A 14,826-nucleotide genomic window follows, 5' to 3' on the forward strand; every position below is an offset into this window, starting at 1 on the left:
ACATGATTTATTTTTCAGAGTCTTGTAGGCACAGAAGTCTAACTTCTGAAGAAAATGAAATGAAATATTCAAATTTCAGTGAATCATTAGGTCAGGCAGCCTCAGGGCTAGACTGCTCCATGTGACCTTTAGGAAGCCATCGTTCAGCATCTGATTAATGATAACTGGTACTTCAAAAGAATCTAGGAGCCAACCAATATAACAAAGCCAGAGTAAAATACTGGCAACATTAATCTGAAGAATCCTGTTTTTTCAAAACAAAAGAAAATTCCCTAGATTACAATTTCTAATCTGTCAATGGAACAGAAAGGTGGGGTCTCATGAGTTAAAGCAGCTGTCATTTTTTATAAAGTAACACAAGGAACTTATCTTTATGATTCAATTAGTTCTGAATGTTTTCAATATCTTATGACAGTGGAGTCAACAGGCCTCTTGGGATGCAACAAAGGCTTTTTAAGTGAGAGAGGAAAGAATGACTCTGCCCACCAGTTCTGAAGTCCAGCTAAAAATGCAAAATTTGGCGCTTAACTGGAAAAGCAGCTCATTTAACAACTTCATCAAAAGAGAGGACATGAATAAATCAGGAAACAATGAACCAGCTAATCTACCAACTCGGGCCAACTCTGAGACATATTAGTGGATATTTGACAAAAGCTGTGATTCAACAAAAACAGTCACAACTAATTTGCTAGAAGGAAACTTGTGTTTGACAAATGGAATTTTGAAGAACTGACCGAGAAAATGTTTCAACTTATTCACATCATGTCGGCATCACTGACTAAGAACAAAGAACAAAACAGCACAGGAACAGGTCCTTCAGTCATAGAGTCAGACATGCAGCATGGAAACAGACCCTTCAGTCCAACCCGTCCATGCCAACCACATATCCCAACCCAATCTAGTCCCACCTGTCAGCACCCAGCCCATATCCCTCTAAACCCTTCCTATTCATATATCCATCCAAATGCCTCTTAAATGTTGCAATTGTACCAGCCTCCACCACTTCCTCTGGCAGCTCATTCCATACACATACCACCCTCTGCGTGAAAAAGTTGCCCCTTAGGTCTCTTTTATATCTTTCCCCTCTCACCCTAAACCTATGCCCTCTCGTTCTGGACTCTCCGACCCCAGGGAAAAGACTTTGCCTATTTACCCTATTCATGCCCCTCAATTTTGTAAACCTCTAAGGTCACCGCTCAGCCTCCGACACTCCAGGGAAAACAGCCCCAGCCTGTTCAGCCTCTCCCTATAACTCAAATCCTCCAACTCTGGCAACATCCTTGTAAACCTTTTCTGAACCCATTCAAGTTTCACAACATCTTTTCGATAGGAAGGAGACCAGAATTGCATGCAATATTCCAACAGTGGCCTAACCAATGTCCTGTACAGCCGCAACATGACCTCCTGTACTCCTGTATTCAATACTCTGACCAATAAAGGAAAGCATACCAAACACCTTCTTCACTATCCTATCTATCTGCAACTCCACTTTCAAGGAGCTATGAACCTGCACACCAAGGTCTCTTTGTTCAGCAAAGAAAATATTCTTTTTATACAGCAGTTAACTCATCTCAGTATTATGTAAGGTTGTTGCCAGTGTTGGTGGCATGGTTCATGAGATTACTGACAATAAAGTTGTTAATTTATCAACTGAGGAAATTTTTTTGAGATCCCCCAATAGACAAACTGTTAAAGAGCTAAATATCAAGTAGAAATCTCAGCTTTCAGGGTGTCAGCATCACCTGCTTTCATAACAATTCCAAATCAAATAGCTGATTCCAATTCAATATGTTGGGAAACAGATGTTTAAGATGCTGCAAATAAGAACCAATACTTATCTGACTAAATATTGATCCTGCCTTGATGTACCTTGCAGAAGGTATGAATAGAGAGAAGAAACACTTCCTCACATTTTGGGGAATTGTTTGGCCATGAAAAATATATGGATCCATCAGCACAAATGAAACAGCAGTTATTGAAAGAGAAAGGCATACATTATGGATGGGATGTATTGGTTAAACCCCCATATGGAACTAACTACAGGAGGCTAGAGCTTGTCTTCATGCATATAGATGAGATTGACGTTACAATCTGCTCTGAAGACAACGATCACGCTCTCAAGACAATGTTAGAGGAGAAGACAACAAAGTACAAGCATTTGAAGCCAGTCTAACAAAAATTGTTTGGTACTAAAAACCTTAAAATTTTCAGCATTGTGATGGGAGCCCAGGCCAAGTTGATTGAAATGAATGACATACTGCTGACTGTTTCAAAAGAAAAAAAAATCACAAACTAAAAGACCTTTGCCAGCTACATGTCAAATGTAACTCTTTACTGTATTTGGATGTTTAGGATTTGTATCTATTTTTAATTATTTTTATTCCATGTTGCCCAACTTCATCGCACTATTGTTATGCACTTTTTTTGGGTCTACTAATTTATCATGATTTTGTTCTCATGGATTTTTATCTTGGGGTTTAATTTTAACCTTTAGTTATTTTAGTCAACAAAAAGGTTATATTTTAATGGTTTTTACATTGGTGAGATTTCAGAGAAGATTTATGTACTCTGTTAACCTAGGATTGTTGACGTGCTTTCAAACGGTCTCTCCTTTGAGAAGATTTTTCTTTCCCATTTCCCTTAAATTGAGGTTTCATTGTGAACGGGCCACTTAAACTTGAAAAACACCTACATGTGATAGTTTGATTATAGTGAAACATGTAGATAAAAGTGGATAAGAAGGCACATGGGATACTTGCTTTTATTAATCAAGACAGAGTTTAAGAGCAGATAGGTTACGCTAGAATTGTATAAAACATTCCTTAGGCCATACCTAGAATACTATGTGCAATTATCCATATTATAGGAGGGATATATGATTACACTGGAGAAAGTACAGAGGAGATTCACCAAGGATTTGCCTGGGCTGGAAAATGTTAGCTCCGAAGAGAGAGATAGGATAACCCGGAACATTTTCGTTCAAGCAGAGGAGACAGAGGCAATGGACATAATTGAAATGGTATAAAAATATGGTGGGGGAGGGGGTGGGTAGGGGCATAGATAGGATATGGAAATGTGTTGCTGGAAAAGCGCAGCAGGTCAGGCAACATCTAGGGAACAGGAGAATCGACGTTTCGGGCATTAGCCCTTCTCCAGCATCTGCAGACCTCACTTTCTCCGCATAGATAGGATAGACAGGCAGAACCTTTTCCCCTTTGTCAATGAATAGGGTGTATGGATTTCGGATAGTTATATGTAGTTTGACTGATGAAGTTTGAACAATTAGGTATTGATTTCTTAATATAGAAATTTAACACAAGGACAGGAGGAAAACTGGCACAGACTTGTCCTTTCAACTATTCCACAGAATTTGGATGTAATAAATAGCTGGCCGTATTTTCCGGATTGTAATTTTATTTTAATTCAAACAACACTTGGAAACCAATCAGGTTTGCAGTGCTTCAATTATGCTGTAGAAAACTGGCCAGTAAGCAAATCATTTATCCACCCTATTGTCTAAGGAAATAACAATTGGGATTTAATATCCTCAAAAAAAAGTGTAAATGCTATGCATTTTAAGTTCACATGAGTAGTGTTTGCCCAGTCTAAAGATAATCACTTTATTACAGTACATACCTACAAGTAAAACCATTCTTCAGGAGTTCAAGATACGCAGTCTATCCTGTTAGTCTTTACAATTGAAATCTTGAAAAATCTTCAGAGTTAAAAAGTATACTAGCACAAAATATTGTTATAATACAGACACAGTCTCATCACTGAAACATTATCTTGAATGCATTTGTCTTTTCTTGGTTTTAAAGTGGATTGGATTGGAATAGAAAATGTTATTGTAAAAACCCACCATTAAGTCTGAAGAATCCACAATATATTCATCTTGTCTTGTGACATTTGAGAAGGAGCGTAAAGCTCCTGTTAGACGAGGTAGTTCCATTTAACCTTGATTCACTGATCCATAGGAAGAGTAATCAATGTGCCACTGGGATTCGCAAAATCTGCAGGCAAAACAAAAATGGCACGAATGTGAAATAATTTACAGAGATACTGAGATTTTCAATAAGGAAAATATAAACTCTGGTAGTTATAGCTCAAATGCAGTTCAATTGGTTCTAACATATCACTACATAATGAAACTATAAGGACAGACACATGAAAACCAGAATAATGACCAATTGTATTCACTTTTAAAACGGTGCATCAATCCCATTACTGGTTAGGTATGTGAATGACGAGCAGTTTTCATTTACTAACAAAGTAAATAGTGTCTATACTTTGATTGATATGTTGCACAAAAAAGCATAACAATTTTCATTTTATCGAAATAATGCACTGTGCTTGCTGTACATCTCTATGATTCTATAGCTTTGTTTATATTTAGAAGACCTGACTGGCAATGTCATTAGTTGAGCTGCATATACCCTCAGCCTGCATTTAGTGCAGTGTTATTGTTTGCTACTACAGATAGCAAATTCAATCCTGAAGGGACTAGTAGCAGCTGTCTTATATCTATAAAAAGAAACAATATTCACCTATAAGGTAAAATGCAAAATCAAAGTGTTCATCCAGACATTTTGTAGCACGCTACTCTGCATTAGCTTCAATCTAAAAACAGTGCGCACCTATAACATTAACAATTTAAGATAATTTGCTTTTTATAACAATGGTCTTTCACTTTCCAAACAGCCTAATGCAGAAAGATACTTATTAAACCAGACAAAGCAGAAGGTCCAAGATTCCATTCCCAGTCTGTACCAAGTTAGTTAATTTAAAGGTTAGTGGTACAATGTCATAAATGGCCTTAATACCCCAGAGAAAGGGAGTAAACTAGTGTCAACCAGGATTCTCAACTGAAAAAACATTCTTGCATGATCAGCCCTCGGTAGTGTCCGATGCTGATGACGAAATATTGGGGACTGAGCACCTACTAGTTGATAACCTTGCCATGACTCCTTCCGAGGCACAGCATTAACGTTCCATTACTCAATCGTTCAACCAGTCAGAAAAGGCCAATGGGATATGCAAAGTCTATTATGGTTGTAAATTTTTTCAGTTCTAATCAAAGACTTAAAACGCAAACATTCGTTCACCACTGATGCTACCATATCTACTGAATGTCTCCAGCATTTTTTACTTTACTTCAGCCAAGAATGGAAATAACCAAGGGTGAGAGTAGTGAAAATGTGGTAGTTCCAGCCTGGAGACAACATCTAAAGGATCCAGAAATTCAGGATAGTGGGATAACGCTTCCAAGTACTAAGCCCCACACTGATTTTACCAGTATTCTCTGCAACACACACTGCAGCACTTCGGTTTCATCTTCTAATATCTCCTAGTGTTGCTCAGTGCCAAATTTTCTTTGAAAAGTTCCTATGACACACTAAGATATTTTAGCAGACCGAAGGTACCATATAGCGAATGGAGTCAGTTAGCTCAGTAGGCTGGATGGCTGGCTTGTGATGCTAACAGCATAGGTTCAATTTCTGTACGGGCTGAGGTTGTAATGAAGATCTCTCCTCTGCAACCTCGGTGACCTTCCCTCTTTCTAATGAGAGAGGCATGTGGGGCTGAGTAACTGAAGTGTTATGGTCTGGTAAGACTATGGTGGCTTTACATTTCTAGTTCAAAATGAAATAAGGGTCACTCGACTCAAAACGCTAACTCTGCTTTCTCTCCACAGCTGCTGGCAGACCTCATGAGTTTCTCCAGCAATTTCTGATTTTGTTTCATATTTTCAATGACCATAATTCTTTGCTTTAGTGAAATATTAAAAAGGCATTTGATGTGACTGAAACTAGGTAAATCCATTTATGACTAAGATGACAAGAACTTTTTTCTGACTCAAGGGCTGCGAATCTTGGGATTTTATACCCAAAAGACAGGAAGCTCAGTCTTTTGGGATATTTAAAGTGGAAGTTAATACATTTTTGATTATCAATGGTGTAAAGGGTTTGAGGATAATGTGGTCTTATTAATGGCAGATCAGGCTTGACACAGTGAACTGCTTACCCATCTTCCTATAAACAATAAAGAAGGCCATAAATTGATACTGAGGAAGAAAGTTGAGACTTCAAGTTATTATTGGACTGATCAAGTATGTAAGAAAGTGACAAATGGACAAGTGTTTCTCTCTCCACAGATGCTGCCAAACTTGCTGAGTTTCTCCAGGATTCTGTTTGTTTTAGATTTCCAGCATCCACAGTATTTTTCCTTTATTAAAGTGACAAATGAAAATCAATACAGAAAAGTGAGGGATAATAAATGTGACAAGGAGAAATAAGGAACATAATATTCCATAAATAGTAAGATTCTGTAAAGCATAGTGGAACACTGGAGACCACAATCATGACTCCAGCAATGGATTTTTTTAAAATTAGAGATTAGATTGTATAGGCTTATTTGTTTTTAAATCAGAACACTTAGTCTGGGGAGATTTAATTTATGTGCATAAAATTATTCAAAGCCTTATAAAATGAATAGAAAGATACTATTTCCCATTAGCAGAGACATTCAATAACCAGGCATTTAAGTGTTGGAAATAGCAAAGGGAGTTAAAGCTGATGAGTTATTTTTACTCAGACAGGTGTGGACTTGTGACATACAATCCCTACAGTGTGGAAACAGTGCATTCAGCCCAACAGGTCCACGCCAACTTTCCGAAGGTCATCCAGACTCACTCACTACCCTGTAACCCTGCATTTTCCATGGCTAATCCACGTAACTTACACACCCCAGGACATTATGGGCAATTTAGCATGGTCAACCCACCTGACCCACACATCTTTGGACCGTGGGAGGAAACTGAAAAACCCGGAGAAAACCTGCACAGACACAGAACATCTGTGTGAAGCTTCCACAGTTAAAGGTTGGAATTGAAGCTGGGTCCCTGGCACTATAAGGCAGCAGTGCCAACCACTGAGTCACCATGCCACTGAAAGAACAGGAAAAACATTCAAAAAAAGAACACAAGGATTTATAATTGAAAGTGCCATACCAATAGGACCCAGAGCTGAAAATTGGGTTTAGAGCAGTTACCTGCTGTACCCTAAATCTTTGCACGTTTCCACAAATGCTTGTTTTTGGTTAAAGCAGCCTGGAGGTCAGACAGCATCCAAGGAGCAGGAGAATCGACGTTTCGGGCATGAGCTCTTCTTCAGGATTCCTGAAGAAGGGCTCATGCCCGAAACGTCGATTCTCCTGCTCCTTGGATGCTGCTTGATCTGCTGCACTTTTCCAGCAACACATTTTCAGCTCTGATCTCCAGCGTCTGTAGTCCTCACTTTCTCCTAAAGCAGTCTGGAGCCCAAGGAAGGTATTTGTGAATAATTGTGTCCACAATGACTCAGAATATTCCTGAGGGATCATCCAGTGAAACTCTATGGGTTGAACTGAAAAATGAGATAGAGATGATCGTTTTGTTGGGTTGTACGATAGTCCTTCCAATCGTCAGCATGGAATCGAGGAGCAGATGTGTATGGAGATCACAGATAGCTGTAAGAATAAATGGGTTGTTACAATGGGGTTGCCATATTTTTAAGCACTTGGATAGGGACGAACTAGTTAACTGCGTTCTACTACAGAAGGGGTAAAACTCGACATCCTCTTGAAAAAATAAGGCAGGGCAAGTGACTTAAATGTTAATGGAGGAACACCTTGGGACCGGTGACCATAATTCTATTAGTTTTAAAACTGTTAGGAAAAGGATAACCCTGGTCCACAAGTTAAAATTCTAAATTAGGGAAAGGCCAATTTTGATGGAATGAGACAGGAACCTTCAAAAGTTGGTTGGGAGAGGCTATTCGTAGGTAAAAGGGATGTCTGACAAGTGAGTGGCTTTCAAAAGCGAGATATTAAGTATACAGGGCCAGCATGTTCCTGTCAGTGTGAAGGGCAAGGCTGGTAGGAGTAGAGAGCACTGGATGACTAAAGATATTGAGGCTGTGGTCACCAAAAAAAAGGCATATGCCAGGTATAAACAGCTGGAATCAAGTGAATCCCTTGAGGAGAAACAGGGTATAGTACTCATCAGAAGGTAATCAGGAGTGGAACAAAAAGGGGGCATAAGACAGCTTTGGCAGATAAGGCAAAGGAGAATCCAAAGTGATTCTCCAAGTTTTTCAAAGGCAAAAGAAGAATTAAGGAGAGAATAAGGCCCCTTAAAGATCAACAAGGTCATATATGTGTGGAGTGAGATCCTAAATGAATACTTCTCGTCAGTATTTATCATGGAGAAAGATATAGAAACTAGGAAACTCTGAATTAAAACAGTGATGTCTTAAAAAGAGAACGCATTACAGAAGAGGTGGTACTGAAGGTCTTAAAAACATAAGGGCAGATAAATCTCTGGGACTTCATCAAGTGTACACCAGGCCATTGTGGGAAGCTATGGAAGAAACTGCAGGACCCTAAGCAAAGACATTTGTATCATCCTTGGGTGAGATGCCAGAAGACTAGAAAGTAGCTAATTTTGTGCCATTATTTAAGAAAGGTGGTAAGAAAAAGGCAGGGAATTACAGACCAGTGAACCTAATGCCAGTAGTGGGTAAGTCTTTGAAGGGGGTTCTGACAGGCAGGATCTAAATGCATTTGGAAAAGCAAGTACTTATTAGGGATAGTCAAAATGGCTTTGTGCATGGACATTGTATCTTCCAAATTTGATTAAGTTTTTAAAGCGGTGACCAAAAAGATAGGTGAAGGTAAAGCAGGAGACATTACTGGCATGGACTTTAGCAAGGCCTTCAACAATGTTTTCCATGGTAGACTGGTTAGTAAGGTTAGATCACATGGGATCCAGGGAGAGCTAGCTAATTAGATACAAAACTGGCTTGACAGCAGGAGACAGTTGTTGTTCAGACTGGAGGGCTGTGACTAGCAGTGTGCCACAAGGATCGGTGCTGAGTCCACTAATGTTCATCAGTATATAAACGATTTGAATGAGTATACAGGAGGCTATTAAGTTTGCAGATAACACCAAAGAAGGCTACTTAACAGTATAGCAGGATGTTGATCAACTGGGATAGTTTGCTGAGGAATGGCAAATGGAATTTAATGCAGATAAATGTGGAGCATTGTATTTTGATAAGGCAAACCAGGGCAGGACTTACACAGTTAATGGTGACCCTGGAGAGTGTTGTCGAACAAACAAACCAAGGAATTCAGGCACATAGATCCTTGAAAGTGGCATCACCAGGTAGACAGGGTGATGAACACGACATTTGACATGCCTGGCTTCAGCAGTTAGAGAACTGAGTACAGGAGTTGGGTTGTCATGTTACAGCTGTACAAGACACTGGTAAGGTCACATTTGGAGTACTTCACATAATTCTGGTCACCCTGCTATACTGAGGATGCTAATAAACTGAAAAGGGTGCAAAAAAGATTTACAAAAATGTTACCAAGACTGTAAGATTTGAATTATAAGGAGAAGCTGGATAGACTGACTTTTTTTTTCCCCTGGAGTGTAGGAGGTTCAGGTTTATGAAAGCATGAGGAGCAAAAATAAGGTGAATAGTGAATCTTTGCCCCTGCGTACGGGAGTCTAAACTGCAGGGACGTTTATGGTGGGGTGGGGTTTAAATGGAGCCCATGGGACAACTTTTTCCACATAGAGGGCAATGCATATGAACGAGCTGCTCCAGGAAGTGGTAAAGACTGGAGACACTCAGCATCTGCGGAGACAGAAGAATGGCTGGCATTTCAAGTCCCCATAAGTGGAAACATTAATTCTGCTTTTTCTTTCCTCAGAGGCAGTTTACAACATTTAAAATACATTTGGACAGGTACATGGAGAGCAAAGGTTTAGAAGGATATGGAGAAAGTGAGGACTGCAGATGCTGGAGATCAGAGCTGAAAATGTGTTACTAGAAAAGCACAGCAGGTCAGGCAGCATCCAAGGAGCAGGAGAAGGGCTCATGCCCTTGAAGAAGGGCTAATGCCCGAAACGTCGATTCTCCTGCTCCTTGGATGCTGCCTGACCTGCTGCGCTTTTCTAGCAACACATTTTCAGTTTAGAAGGATATGGGCCAACTGCAGGCAAATGGGACTAGTTCAGTTTAGGAAACCTGGCCGGCATGGATGAGTTGGGTCAAAGGGTCTGTTTCCGTGCTGTATAACGTTATGACTTCAATAACGTAAGCTCCATAAAGCAATCAAGGATGGAACACAATGCAGACTTGGAATGTATTCGATAGAATTTGGGTCCTCAGAGGAGTTGAGCATTATCATATAATTATTACAGCACAGAAGAAGCCTTTCACATTCATGCTAATCATCCTCAGGAACAAGTGACATATTTGCTTCCCCACCCTCTCCCCACATACGAATACATTCCTCCTCTTCAGATCTTTAACATTTGGCAGGAATATGATGAGCCCAGCTATGATCTTACTGAATGGAGGAGCAAGTTTGAGAGGCCAAATGGCCTACTCTTGATCATATTTCCTCCATCCATCTTTCTAATGTTGAGGGAGAGGAGATCTCACTACTGACAATCAAAGCAAAATACCTCAGATTATGCAAATGTAAAATAAAAAGTGCTGGAGAAACTCAGGTTTGTCAGCATCTGTGCAGAGAGAGAAAAAAAAGCTAATATTTCAAGTCCCTATAACTGAAACATTAATTCTGTTTTTTTTTCTCCACAGATGATGGAGACCTGCTGAGATGTTCCACCACTCTTAACATTTTTTTTATTAACTCTGTTTGATGGTGCATCTAATCCTACCATTGTCCTATAAATCTCTAGGCAAAACTGGCCAGTTCCTGTGATTAAACAAGCTTATGCTCATAGAGTTCAAAGTTTCCAATTCAGCCAAGTGTGTCAAAAATCCATTACATAAATAAGCCACGTAAATCTCTGTTCCACTGAAATGTATTCAAGCACTGAAATAATAGCAGAGTCAGAAGAGAAACTTGCAATCGTTACAATTTAGTTAATACCCTCTTGCCAGAACAAATCCGTTAAAAACAAGCTTGTAAAACATCTGGTGAATTTTCCAAACGTGAAACAAAAGCAGATCCTGCGAGAGATTAAGTACCATGTTTGAGCAACGTAGGGTTCACGATGTTTTTTTGCGTAGATGGCAAAGCGGAGTGGCGGTAAAAACCCTGACAGATATATCAGGGGCTCAGTTTCATTGCTGGATAGCCACGTCCGTGCCCTCCCTCAGCTGTCACCTTTCAGCCGGGAGCATGCGCATTCGCTTCAGAAACCGCAACGCCCACCGGGATTTGTAGTTTGTCCCCACCCGGCACACCAACCTCAGTTTCTCTTTAGGCCACACACCTCGCTCTGACTGATCCGTCCCCCAGCCAGCCACCCGCCACCCACCCCCCACCCTCTCTCGGCTGGGAAACCAAGCAGCTTGTGTAGGACCACCGATCCCCGTCCACCTCCTGCCCATTGTACGGTCAGGTAATACCTACCGCAATAAACTCCTCACAGCCGGACGCACCGTGACCGACTTGCTCTTGCAGCCACTACCGTTACTGCGTAAGCCTGCGTGTTAACCCCGCTTCGGGAGGGTTAGAGGGAGGGGCTGAAAGGGGAATGCGCCCGCTGGGAGGGCGGGGCTTCGCTTCGGGCGCGTGCAAGGAGCGGGGCGTAGGACAACGCGTGCGACGTCCGCCGCATTCTCTCGGCGGTTTGGAGCGCGAGTGGTTCGACGTCGGCGCATGCGCTGTCGCCGCTCCCAACCGAAACTGAAAGCGGAAATTGCGGTGGTGGAAAAGGTACTTCCATGGGAACTGTTATACATCAATTTTGCATGAACACTTTCCAGGATTGATTATTTTGGGGGCGGGGGGAATTAGTGATCATACTTACCTAACATTATCAGTTTGTGAGGATTTTTTTCATAGTTCATCGAGTTAGTTTAAGAAGTTGCAGCCTGATTAGGAGGCATTCATGTATTGCATGATGATTAGATTATTCCGAAACGTCGATTCTCCTGCTCCTCGGATGCTGCCTGACCTGCTGTGCTTTTCCAGCACCCCTCCAATCTAGACTCTAATCTCCAGTCCTCGCCTAATGACTAGCTTTGATTCCCTACGAGTGTGTAAACAGGCCATTTAGTCCACACCGACCCTCCGAGGACTAACCCACAGACCCATTCCCTTAAATTTCCCTCTGACTAATGCACCTAACACTACATGCAGTTTAGCATGGTCAGTTCACCTGACTGGACTGTGGGAGGAAACAGAAGTTCCCAGAGGAAACCCACGCAGACGTGGGGAGAATGTGCAAACTACACACGGATAGTGGCCCGAACCTTGGTCCCTGGCTCTGAGAGATAGCAGTGCTAACCACTGAGCCACCATGCCACCCAAAATTATGCAATTTAGAGAGAATGGAAATAGCAGTGATTAAGGAATTGAATGGGAGGGAAGAACTCCAGAAACTTGGAATAACCTTGGAAAATGTTGGAACTGCGAGTTGATAAGGCCCCAGCTTCAAATGGATTTCATCCTCAGGTCTTTAAAAGAAGTAGCTCCTGAAATCATTGATGCGTCTAGTTCTGAAGAGAGATCACAGGACTTGAAAGTTAATTCAGTTTTCTCTCCCTCAGAAGCTGTCAAAACCTGCTGAGTTTCTTCAGCAATTTCTGCTTCTGTTTATTTCAGATTTTCAGCATCTACTGTTCTTTGTTTTATTTTAGTTGAAATAGTCCTTACGGTGTTTTTAATTTTGCAACACTTATTAGATTTGGGGATTATTACTTTGGTTATGAAAATAGTAGACATAACTCCTTTATTCAAAAAGGAGAGACAAAAGGAAAACTGCGGACAAGTTAACTTACCAGCTGTAATTAGGAAATTGTTAGAAAATCATTAATGATATTATTACATGGCACTTAGATATGTTCAAGATAATCAGGCAAAGCCAACATAATTTTGTCAAAAGCAAGTCATGTTTGACAAATCTATTGGTGTTTATTGAAGAAATAATCTATGCTGTAGTTATAGGGAATCAATGGGTGTATTGTACTTAGATTTCCAGAAAGCATTTGATAAGGTGCAACGTTAAAGGTTATTATGGAAAATTGAAGCTCATTGTGTAGGGTGTGATGTGTTGACATGGGTAGATGATTGGTTGACTTACAGGAGGCAGAGGTAAGAACAAATGGATCTTTTTCAGGTTTGCAAGATATCACAAGTGGTGTGTCATGGGTCAGTGGTGGGGTCTCAACTCTTTTCAAGTTATTTAAATTAGTTGAATGAAGGGCTCAAAGCTATGGTTGCTGAAATTGCTAATGTCCCAAAGATAAGTAGAAAAGTGAGTTTGGAGGGGGTTTAAGGAGCCTATAAAGGGATATAGATGGGATGAGTGAGTGGGCAAAAGTCTGGCAAATGGAATGCATTATGGGAAGATGTTAAATTTTTTCATTTTGGCAGAAAGAATAAAGACAGAGTGTATTATCTAAATGGTGAGAGATTGCAGAGCTCTGAGATGCAGAGGGATCTAAATGCAGTGACAGCAAGAAATCGTGAAAGTTACAAGACTTGTTTTTTATTGCAAGAGGAACTAACTGCAAGAGTAGGAAGGCTGCACTTTAGTTATCTAGCACTGGTGTTATGCATCTGGAAAATTGTGTACAATACTGGTCACTGTAGTTAAGGAAGTTAATGCATTGAAAGCAATTCAGACAAGATTTACAAAACTAATACTTGGCATGAGCAAGCTGCCTTATGAGAAAAAGCTAGACATGTTAGGCCTGTGTCCTTTGGTATTTAAAAGAGTCAGATGACTTAATTGAAACATACAGGATCCTGAGAGGAATTGACTGGGTAGATGTTGCAAGGATATTTCCTCTTTTGGAGGATGGAGAACTAGGGGTCATAGTTTAAAGAAAAGTGTTGCCCATTTAAGACAAGGATGAGGAAACCTTTTTGAGGATTTTTCAGTCTTTGGAATTCAAAAGGCAGTGAATGCTGAATCTTTAAATGTTTTTAAGGCAAAGACAGATAGATTCTTGATTGGATCAGCCATGATCGTGTGAAAAAGCAGAATAGGCTTGAAGAGCTGTATGACCTACTCTTGCGGCAAATGGTTCAGTTTCTGATTATCCAGATTGCCTCCCTCACGTATAAGGGATGACAAGAATTAGGTCATTCACATTGCAGAGAACGGAGAGTACTCCAGAGTGCACTGTTGCAGATAAGCACAGTTTCTTTGGCAACATCTCTCATTAATTAGAATCTATGAATTAGAAGCACAGGGACTAAAATATTCACCAGATCACCTCCACAATGCACAGCATCCTGACTTTGACATATTTAGCTGTGCTTTCATTGACTTAATCTTAGAGCTCCTACCATACAACATTATGAGATGATGTCTATCACATGGTTTTCAGTGTTTCAAAAAGAGCAGCGTACCATCGCTTTGTCAAGACACGATGTACATGGAAAACAAATGTCAGTCTTATCAGTAATACCCTCATGCAAGAAATTATATTTTTAAAAAGTCTATTAGATGGTTGGGAGAGTTTTCATTCAGCTGGCTAGTCTCATTAGAGATGTAACGCATATAAGTCGATCAAGCATAAAACCAAATAAAATTTTTGTTTCAGTTTACTTGGTTAGTTTGGGTTAGGCATAGTCATTGGTCCATTTAAACTTACTCTTTACTTAAGTCTTTAAGGAGAAACAACCAATTGTCCTGTGGATAACAGTTCCCATTTTTCATTTGGAACTAGTAACACTTCCAGCTCCTCACAAATATTGCTCATACTCTTCGATGCCTGTAGAATTGTGGTAGCTATTTATTATGATTAAAAAGTAAAACTGATTTCCATGGCATACAAAAATTGATGC

The 14,826-nt window shown here is 40.3% G+C and overlaps 1 protein-coding gene across 2 annotated transcripts in view; it reads right to left on the reverse strand.

Annotated features, from left to right (window-relative positions):
• Nucleotides 1-11,520, reverse strand: part of ascc3 (activating signal cointegrator 1 complex subunit 3) — a 544,034-nt gene extending 532,514 nt beyond the window's left edge. The window contains exons 1-2 of one of the 2 annotated variants that reach the window (XM_043687007.2): nucleotides 11,437-11,520; nucleotides 3,863-4,013 (exon numbers count right to left, since the gene is read on the reverse strand). In XM_043687007.2, the coding sequence (XP_043542942.2) occupies nucleotides 3,863-3,952 (90 nt within the window). In that variant the 5' untranslated portion in view covers nucleotides 3,953-4,013; nucleotides 11,437-11,520. Of the gene's footprint in view, nucleotides 1-3,862; nucleotides 4,014-11,048; nucleotides 11,154-11,436 lie in introns of those variants that run through there. The other variant, XM_043687008.2, reaches the window with a different exon arrangement.
• Nucleotides 11,521-14,826: the final 3,306 nt, after the last annotated feature.

The sequence above is a fragment of the Chiloscyllium plagiosum genome, unplaced genomic scaffold (genome assembly GCF_037043375.1).
Source record: "Chiloscyllium plagiosum isolate Xiang-an unplaced genomic scaffold, Cpla_swu_hap1 HiC_scaffold_3, whole genome shotgun sequence".
Classification (NCBI taxonomy): Eukaryota; Metazoa; Chordata; class Chondrichthyes; order Orectolobiformes; family Hemiscylliidae; genus Chiloscyllium; species Chiloscyllium plagiosum.